General features: G+C 39.3%; 1 protein-coding gene across 1 annotated transcript in view; it reads left to right on the forward strand.

Moving 5' to 3' along the window:
* Positions 1 to 10,893, forward strand: part of LOC101848525 — a gene marked incomplete in the record, with an annotated part of 327,286 nt that overhangs the window by 287,011 nt on the left and 29,382 nt on the right. Inside the window, 3 exon segments of the mRNA XM_013083221.2 lie at positions 1,369 to 1,553; positions 4,075 to 4,124; positions 7,194 to 7,292. Of these exon segments, the coding sequence (XP_012938675.2) occupies positions 1,369 to 1,553; positions 4,075 to 4,124; positions 7,194 to 7,292 (334 nt within the window).

The following is a 10,893-nucleotide window of genomic DNA, read 5'->3' on the forward strand; positions in this document are numbered from 1 at the left end:
AGGAGGAGGAGGAGGAGGAGGAGGAGGAGGAGGAGGAGCTTTTGTATAGCACAAATTCACTCTCAACAGCAAGCTCTATGCTCTTTATAATAATTTATACTATTACCCCAGCAGACCTGATAGCATTCTTAAACAATCACAACTTCCTGGGAAGCATACAGTGCCATTTATAGGCGCTAAAACACTAACATACTGACAAGATCTTTTACCGTCTATGGCTGAGGTACCCATTCTTACCTGGGTGAAGTGAGGGACATTCGCGTAAAGTGCCTTTCCTAAGGCCACACCATCGGACCTGTGGCTCGAACCCCCGAACCCGACATCTCACGATTACAATGTTGTCCAACATCTTTCGATGGCAGTGTAAAACACCAAAGACCTTTCCATAATCTTTTTCTTCCAGTAACAACCTTTTACTATCTTCCATCCCCAGTAAAGTGGCGTTGGTAGCAGTAAGGCTACTGGACTCGTAATTGTGAGATTGCGGGTTCCGAGGTTCGAGCTTCAGCTCGGTCCGACGATGTGTCCTTTTAGAAAGCACCTTACACGAATTTCTTGTATGGATCAATCCTTTCGGAGATGAACGTTAAACTTGGATATCTCGCCTCTTGAATAATTTAATAGTACTGATAGAAGAGTTAAACCTCCGCCATTTTTTGCGTGGTTTGCCTCTTCTTTTCTATCAAACAACTGTGGTCCTTATTTCTCCTTTTTCTTTTTACGAGGCGTATTAGTCTCTTGTAACACATCTAACCTCCAGCGCTTATATAACTGTATTGTGCTGTAAATACCCGAAAACTCTTACTAAAGTTAAATTAAAATCAGAGGTTCCGCCTCTTAAATAACCCAATAATGTTGATAGGGACGCTAACCCTATACCAGTTCATATTTTCACATGTCACTTTCCCAGACACATCCGTCACAATATTTCCGTCCCAGCAACATCCTTTACAATCTTTTTCTCTAGCACCATCTTTTACAATCTTTAGTTTCCCATCAACATCGCTTACAGTATTTCTTTCACTGTAACATTTTTTACACTCTTTCTTTCCCAGTAACATCTTTTACAATTTTTCTTCCCCTAATACCTTTTACAATCGTTCTTTCCCTGCATCTTTACAATCTTTCTTTGACAGCAACATCTTTTACAATCTTTCTTTCCCTGGAACATATTTTACAATCTTTCTTTCCCTGGAAAATCTTTTACAATCTTTCTTTCCCTGGAACATCTTTTACAATCTTTCTTTCCCTGGAACATCTTTTACAATCTTTCTTTCACTGGAAAATCTTTTACAATCTTTCTTTCCCTGGAACATCTTTTACAATCTTTCTTTCCCTGCAACATCTTTTACAATCTTTCTTCTCCAGCAACATCGCCGAGCGTCTCCGGCGACGGCGGAGTTCTGTGGACCTTGCAATGAACATCTACCCGGGTGACCTGCTCGTCCAGGAGCACCACAAGAAGCTCATCAAGCGGAACACCATCGCTGACTTCTACGCCGGGAGACAGCCCAACGGGGGGCCTCTGCCGCCGGGGGTCGGACCCGGTGAAGGTCAGAGAAATCAAATGTTTAATATAATGTCCCGCGCTCTTTTGACCTTATAAAGCTGTGAGCGCCGAAATTTACTTTAAAATAAAAAAGATGAATAACTGTTCATCATGTTTGTGTCTTTCTGGTTACATGTTGATGTTGTTGTTGCTGTTATTGTTGTTGTTGTTGCTGTTTCTGTTGTTGTTGTTGTTGTTGTTTTTGCTTGTGATGGTGGTTGTAGTGATTGTGAGAGTGCTTCTGTTGCTCCTGTTGTTATTGCTTTCTTTGTTGTTGGTGTTGTTGCTGTTGGGTTGAAAGCCTTGCAAAACCATCGTGGATGGCACTCTTAGAGGCACTCAAAAATGAGGCTGACAAAAAAAAGAGATGGTCCAAATCATCAAAGAATGATTTGGTTAGTAGGCAAGAATACTCTGTTGCTTTTAGCAATTTTAAATATCCATATTTCGATACTCCGAATACATTTTTCTAGTTTTTAGGAACAAACATATAAATTAACCTTCGATGAAGCCTTTTTGGAATCTTTGTAATATATTCAAGCCTGCTCTACCGGCCACCTGTCTAAGACAACACGTACAAATGAACCCCCTACTTGCATTTTTTATATATAAAAAGGCCCTCATCTATATACTGCAATTACTTTTCTCCTTAACCTGTGGTCGACTTAGACAATGGTCAATTTTATTGCAGTTTACTGAAGGCAGGCTAGTGGGTGGTTTGTGGGTGCTCTGATCTGGTTTGCCCCTTCTTTATTTTCAAATATCTATCGTCCTGGTCTCTCCCCTTTTTTGTGTTACTTATTTGTATTACCTCTGCTAAAAATGAAATAAAATAAAATAAAAGGCAGGCTAAAATGCTTTAGCGAGAGTGATACTTTACCATCAGGTATTTGTAGTTAGGATATTTATTTACATGTGTTTGTGGCATAGAGTTACCCCCTTTTAAACTAGAGTCCGTACGAGGTTATGTGACACGGATACATTTGAGTTTGTTGCCGGCCATTTTTAATGTGGCTAAAAAGTTTGTTTACATGTGAGTGGGCGTGTCTCTGCTCTTAGTCTTACGTGTTTTATTTGATTCTAACGTTATGTTTTGATTCAAAGCGATTCTCTTAAAGGTGCAAGCATGTGAAACCTCTTGTCCCTTTCTTTATGAACGTCTTACTAGTTCTGTCAGGCAGTTCAGTGATGTCTGTTTTCTTTTATTACATCATCTTTTTTTAGTGCATAATATGTCTTATAGACACAAATAGTAACTCCGGGTTTATTTTTTAGAGAGCCATCAGTAAGGTTCTGGGCCATGTGAAGTTAAGGTTGACTAGCAGCTAGATCTTTTTCACTATGGGCAGGAAATTTCTTTATCAAACTGAAACAGTGTACTTTCTATTGTTTTGTTTTATTGAATGTTGTCCAAAAACACCTTAGTAAAGGTTTTTGTTTCAGTTATCACTACACTGAGTAGAAAAACAATTGACCAGGCTACAAAACAACGTTAAGTTCACTTTTTTAGCTTTAATGAGTCCAGAGTTGTCACAGTTGTTTTACTAATGTCCAAAATTAGATTTACTTAAAACAGCAATAGAAGGAGCTTTAGTTTAAGTGCTGTATATGATCTACTTTAGTTCTTAAAATCAATATAAACCAAAGTTTAATACCGACATAAGAAAACACTACTTATAATTTAGTATACTTTTTTAAAAAGTGAACATATGAATGAAAAATACAGTTTTTTGTTCAAATGTCACAAGGGAAAGTTTAACTCGATTTTAAAAATACCAGTACATGTATTCATCATTTGTTTGACTGAATTTGCTTTATCAAGAGCTTCATTGCATTCCTACACCTAAAGGCTGAAAAACTCTGGATTTTCTTACTATGGCTCATCCTGATTTATTTAATGCCAAACTCATATATCTGAGGGGGTGAGGGGGGCCGCGGGGGGGGGGGGGGTGATATTGGGATTCGGGAGGAGAGAGAGGGTGAGGTGGTTAAGGGAGGTTCCCATGACACCCCCATCTTTTCATACTTCTTTTAAAAAGTTCTATAGGCCCTATACGCTTTGATTCGGTCAATAAGAAATAAACCACCTCGTACATAAAGTGCTGATGAAGAAATAAAGGTTGTTTTTATTTCTTCTTTTTTTTAAAGCCCATATCTCTATCTCTATCTGTTTAATACTACATTTATTTGTAGATCTAGTTGTAGAAAGAACGCCGTATTATTGCAATTTAGTAACTTAGATATAGTACGCCACGGCGCCCATGTAAAAAAAAATCAACAAGAACCAAGCCTCGCCTGTCGCGTATGAGAGAGAGAGAGAGAAAACATGCCTAGCCCATTGCTTTAGCATGAACTCTTTCACACAACTTGCCACAAACAACATGGCGGACGTCGCTGTCAAATGTGGCCGTTGCGCAGCAAGGCGAGAGAGGGGCGTACTGTATCTAGCACTATAGTGTACATCTATGGATTGTGGACAGATTCTTTTCCTTGACACTAAACAAGGACTTCCTTTTATTTCCCAGGTGGTGATGTTTCAAAGAAAGGAAGGCAGCCATTTTCTCTTCTCAAGCTGGTATGTACATAATGTATTTATTTTTTCTTTGGCTATTTTCGCATGGGGGAACGGGGAGTGTGGGGGGGGGGGGTGTTGTTAACTGCATCAGATGCATACTATTTTCAGAGAATGGGACATTAAAGTATGTGGCAGCAGGAAATACAGAGACGTCAGACAGGGATAAAGGGAAAGAAACCACAGTAATATCTCAATATAATATTATGTCAACTGTTGGTGTACTGTACATAAATTGATTCTCAAAACCATTCGGTTGTAATTTTTGTATAACCGTGCATAGAAATGTTATATTGCTTTAAAAATATATATATATACTACAGCAACTACAGCAAACATTTTGCAGTCTAATAATACGGATTACCCCCCCCCCCCCCCCCCCCCCCGTGGCAGTGCCACTGACTGTAGTGTCTTTAGGCCATTCCAAAGGGGGGGGGGGACATTTCTCGTTCAAGCACAGTAGAATTGTAAATGGGCTGATTCATCATGTCACGCTCATAACTGTGCCTGATCTACAGCAGGGAGCTGCTACTTTTTCTTTCCTAATCCTACCTATTGTCATTTTCCTCTACTTCTTTTGTATGTTTGTCACACTCTTGTGACCTGCTATTTCCGGGGTGCCTTGATATTCGAAGCAGACCTTGTGCTGTTGAAGCTAGAGAGGTGAGCAGAGTAAGTCTGATTCCCTGTAAAGATTTCTCTGTTGACACCCATCCCTTGGCGCTCATATGACCTTATGCAGTTGCGTGAGCCGTAAAACCCTCTACTATTAAAAAAAAAAATAATAATACGGATTTAAGATAGTTTCAATCTATTAACATTCTGAACAAAATTTTTTTTTTTTTTTTTTTCTTGGGGGGGGGGGGGGGTATTTACTTGTGAAAGTCTGTTCAGGGCTTTTTGGGAAAGTCGTAAGTAGGTTGGGGTTTTGTGTATGTGTGTGTTACGGGGAGGGGGGGGGACAGAACGGGAGTGGTAAGGATACCCCGTCGACAAGGTCTTGAGCAATGAGCCACGCCCAAGGTAACGGAAGGGTGAGAGCTCAGTTTCAGCCATGCAGGAAGATAATGCCTGCTCACCTTGATTGTACAAACACGATAGCGGGCAGGAGGGAGACAGCGAGATGCAATATATACAAAAGGTGAAGTGAAGGTACGAAATGATGCTGTCCTTTCTTATGAACATGCAGGGAATGTGTGCACATGTATTCGCATAACCGGCGTCTGTGGTGTAGTTGTTAGGTGCTTTGCTGCCACACGCAGAAGACAAGTGTTCGGTTCCTGGAGTGCGGGGAATTTTCTGTTGGGATGTTGTATCCCACTCAGCCTGGGTTGGCCCTGACAGCAGGAAGGGTTGCAAACCTGACTCCTAAATGATTTTAATTGTGTCCTTGAGGACGTGAAAACATCTGTGTTAAATATATATATATATATATATTTGCACTAGATTGCAGCTGTGCATTCTGCCTGCTATTGCTGGGATACCTGTGAAAGAGTTTGATGACGTGTCAGTATGTAGGATAATGCCAGTGTGTGTTTCAATGAGTATGCGCAAGAATGTTTTTGGGTGCATACGTGCGTGCTTGCATGTGTGCGTGTGTGTGTGTGTGTGTGTGAGAGAATGTGTGTGTGTGTGTGTGTGTGTGTGTGTGTGTGTTTATTAAGCGTGTATGCTTGTATACGTGCATGCATATACACATATTTGCATGCATGCATGCGTGTATGTGTATTGTGTTTATTTGTTTGTGTGTGTGTGTGTGTATGTGAATGTAAGAGAAATAAAAATACATGTATATTGATAAAAGCGAGAAAAAGAGAGATGTTGAGAGAGAAGAAAGCGAGAGAAGATAGATAGAAAGAAGGAGAAACAGAATAAAGAAAGAGATGAGTAGAACTGAGACAGAAATTAAGCAGAGAAATTAGAGGTGAAAGGGAACATTTTTCTGTTGAATAACAGAGATTATTGGAAGTTAAAATAAATGAAGTTAAAATAAATGAGCAAGGTGAAAGACATACACTTGGCGAGGAAATGTTGAGATAATATGTGAAATTTTTACAAAAGAAATGGGAAAAAAGGAGGAAAAAGGGAGCAGGGGAAATAACGTGGGGAAAACCCAACCATGTCAAGCAAAAGATCTGTGACGTCAGAGCTCTGTTCCGATAGAGCCGCGCATTCTTCTCAGTTCAAAGTGTATCAGTGTTTTACCTGCAGCTCCTGGCTCGGTTGAGAACTCTCTATTTCTGTCTCTCCTGGCTTACCTCTTGCCAAAGACTGCATCATGTGACCCGAGGAGCTCGCTGGTTGTAGCTAGGCGCTAAGGTTTGACTCGAGAAAAGATTTTTGACGACTTCAGAAAGAACGTCTGTTGAAAATGGCGGGATTCAATACTCGTATCTTCGGAGGTTCTTCTTCAGTACGTTGTGCAAGTGCATGCGCTTTTTTGTGATATTTAAATCTCCTTGTTTTTTTTAAGTAACGTATTTGGATCTATAATGGTACATAGTGGGTAGGACAATGCGGGCTGCATCTTCTACTTCGTTTCAGTGTGTTACTTTCTTTCTGTTCCACTCATACTAACCAATGATTTCGAAGGAAACGGTAGGCACTTAACTCTCCTTTACAGAAGACGTGGGTTCAGTTAACGTGCGGGAACTTTATATTATCGAGTATCTCTATCTGTCTATTTTGATGTTTCATCAACTTAGAATAGAAACGGTAATTGGAAAAAAAATATTTGTTTGTCTTCTAGTAACCTTGAAAATCTCTCTCCCATTCCTGATATCACGTAGACAGCACCTTGTGTGAAATGAAGACAGACAAAAATTGATAACAATTGATGTTTGTTGGGATTGATTGTTATTCCATGGTGAACTGCCAATTGATTAGAGTTACCCCATACCGTACTACACCACACCACACCACACCACACCACACCACACCACACCACACCACACCACACCACACCACACAACACCACACCACACTATTCTGTTAGGTACATAACCATAACTTACCTTTTCATACAATACCTTCCGCACTTTACCGACTGTTGTTTTATGTTTATTTCTTCAGATGAAAACCCGAAGTAAAGAATCACTCACAAAGTTGGATGAGATTTTGAAACGTCTCAAGCCTTCAGAATTCAAAGACAATCACCTCGCAGCATATAAGGTAAGTTTATCTCGTATTCTGTTTCTTCGTGGGTAGTTTTGTTTTGTTTTTTCCCTTCCTATCGAACATCTATCGTCCTCATGTTATTCTCTCCTTAAGGGTTTTGTCTCTCCTTCTTTCTTGTGTTCGTTTCTCACTGGTTATCTGTGGCACGTATATGACCGTTTTTGTCTTGCAAGTTCCGTAAAACTCTTACTAGCCATATTCCTGATCATGGTAGGTAAAAGTCGAATACCCAGCGTTCCCGTATACAGACAAAGAAATTTCGGAAGTTGCGCACGTTAAAGACCCCTTGGTTGTCCTAAAATCGATAAAAAGAAGGTATCAGCCGCCAACCGTGCAAAATTCTAAATTAGTTCCTACCAAACTGAAAACACTTATTTATGGTCCCTTTCATATAACCATCTGCACTTGCTAGTGCCGTAAAACACGTACAAAAAGCGAAAACAAAACCCCTTGTACTAATATTTAAAAAATACTGATGTTTGTTGTAGCACACAAAGAAGCACAAATAGATGCACTTACAATGTGTGTTCATAATATACACAACTCCTATATATCTCCTCCTTATTTTGTTTGTACGTTACTCTCTAGTAGCATGTCTAATTTTCGGCCCTTGAATGAACTAACAAAAACTAAACATTATAAACATGTACACACAGAAGTACATTCATTCCCTCCTCTCTCTCTCTCTCTCTCTATCTCTCTCTCTCTCTCTCTCTCTCTCTCTCTCTCTTTTTCTTTCTCTCTCTCTTTCTCTCTCTCGTTTTCTCTCTCCCTCCTACTCTCTCTCTCTCTCTCTCTCTCTCTCTCTCTCTCTCTCTCTCTCTCTCTCTCTCTCTCTCTCTCTCTCTCTCTTTCCTGTGATTCTTTTTTTTTGGTTTAGATATGTTGGAATATAATATGGTAGTAGTTCCTTTTCAAACTTTTATCTCCTAGTGTTGTGTGTCTTGGTATTTTTCTTTTACCTATGTTGAACAATAAATTAAGACAGTGGAAATAAAATAGATTGCAAGAAAATTGTTGTTTCTTAGGAGGCTGCTGAGAATAGTTTGGAAGAAAAAGAAAACAAATGAGGTAGTACTTGAAGGACCTCACGTGTGCCGCTCGCTGATACAGGAAACGACATTAATGCAATTTCTGAGACACTTGGATGTACATAAAAGCCATGAAAATCTAGCTCTCTTTAGTACAATTGAATTTAAACAAGACAGGGGTAGGTCCAGAGCTACTCACTTGAAAGGCCTGAACAGATGAGTGACCGGGAAAGATCAGATTGCTTTACTTACTTACTCTCTCCCAATACCGTCAGGCACGTTAAGCGGAGAACAGTGGACGCCATGCGTGCCTTTCTTGGCCGTCTTCTCCAATCTCTGCACATCGAGGCCCTGGGTGATTGCCTCATCCATATATGTGCCTCTGTAGCTCTCAGTTTGTCTACCTCTTTTTCTTTTTTCCAGTTGGTCTCCAATGCCATGCCTGATAGGGCAATTGTGTCTTTTGCATTCTTAGAATATGTACTAATGAATATCTCCATCTGCTCCTTTTTATGTTCGTGATAACATTTTTAATTCTTGCTTTTTCCAACACGACATTGTTTGTAATAAACTTATTTCATTTTATTACAAAAATTCTTGGTAAACATTCAATTTGGAAGCTTCTTAATTTTCGCTAAATTGCTTTATTTTCCATATCTCTGATCCACACGTCAGTGCGACCAAAACATTGCTATTATATATTTTAAATTTCGTCTTCAGTGAAATGGTCTTTGACTTCCAGATAGTTTTTTTAAGTTTATAAAGAGAACCGTTCGTTTATATGTCTTGGGTGGACATTGTCAAGGCAGTCTGCAGTTTGGGAGATAATGCTACCAAGGCACTTGCATTTACTCATTTCTGCAAGAAGTTCACCATAAAGAATGATGGAAATAGTTTCAGGAGATAATGGCAGCCCTTCTGTTTTGGATACATATTTTTTTACAAAGCCAACTGATTCCGCAGCGCTTGGTACTTATTTTTAAAAATTTTTTTTATTACATTTCATGCACTCTGGTGTTTAATAGGCAGGTGCCATCCGAAAAATCTAAATTTTCTAAAAATGTGCCATTTGTCCATTCAATGGCGGTTTCAATGCCTTTGCTCTGCCTCATTACTAATTGATCACTATTTCAAAACGTACAGGTGATAATATACAGCCTTGTATAACTCCAGTATTTACTTTCAAAAGTGTAGATGGTAGTTTTCCTTCAACTAGGACGCAGGAGCTTGCTTTGATATTTAATATTTTAAACAGTTTAATATTTTCATTGGAATGCCATAAATTGTAAGAATCAGGTTAGTGTATCTTTTGTGAGAGCATCGAAACAAAGGCATGGATGGAGAACCATGATCACCGATGTCTGTCGCAGATCTGGCACTTAACTATGATGCGAGCGTGTTCATATAATTGTTTACGAGTGCTACTTAAAAGCTTTACAAAAAAATACAACCCTACAACAAACAGAAACAAAACAAAATTTTAAAAAAACAGTCCGTGTTCTTTTCTCAGCTCTAGTCCGAGACGGCTCAATGAAAACGAAACCGCAATGTCTCGTTTCCAAATTGGACGCCATGCAGCATCCGATTGAGAGTCAATGCCCTTGTCGAGTCATTTTTATGTTTGCCTATGGTGCGAAAGGGGGGGGGGCAATTATTTTTTCCAAGCGCTTTCCTTCATGCCTGAAGCATGCATGTAGTGCCAAACAGGCTACTTTCAAAATAATCAATCCTGCTTACAGGAGGGAGATCAACTTACTCGTGTCAATATCAAACGCGTTTTACGTCACTCAGCTTACCTCTGAGGCAGCCAATCATCGTATCGAACACTGATAGCCATTGAGTTGGTTTTTTATTTTTTGTTTTGTTTAGTTTGTTTTGTTTCTGGTTTTTTTTTTTTTTTTTTTTTTTTTTTTTTTTTTACTTCTGAAAACTCCTTTTTCTCGTATGGAGGTCTGGCGTGATGGGGGTATATTTGGAACCACAACAACACGTTTGTTTGCAGTTTGCCGGTTGATGCTGCTGGGTCTTGTTTACGCTCAGTGTCAAAATAATTTTCTTAACCCCAAAACGCAGACGGTATTGCTAAAGATAGCAAAACCGCCACCATCGACAAGCATGGAGAGGCATACCACCCTTTATGTGTTGTTTATATATTTTTTGTAGCGCTGAAAAAGAATCAACGAGAATGATGTTCGTACATACAAGTGCTTAGAAATTGGAATAATATCAAGAAGTATATAATCACTATAGGGTAAGAAGGACTGTTTGTTTGTCACGTTTACCCTGATGCAGGGTAAAAAAGGTAGTAAAAATGATGTTGGTGAATAAAATGAGAAGTAAGTGGAACCTTTTTAGGGTTAATGGAGAGGATATAGTATGATAACCATGTCTGTTGTATGTCGATTTTTCAATGTTATGCTCAATTGTGCGGTGTGTGGTGCAGTTACAGAACGAATCAAAGTAGCAATCATTTTGACAAATCCCGTAGCACATCTCTTTTATAGTTATTTCCAATTCTCCTCCCCTACTCTTTCTCTTTCTCTCTCTCTCTCTCTCTCTCTCTC

Source organism: Aplysia californica, unplaced genomic scaffold, assembly GCF_000002075.1.
Source record: "Aplysia californica isolate F4 #8 unplaced genomic scaffold, AplCal3.0 scaffold00218, whole genome shotgun sequence".
NCBI classification, from domain to species: Eukaryota; Metazoa; Mollusca; class Gastropoda; order Aplysiida; family Aplysiidae; genus Aplysia; species Aplysia californica.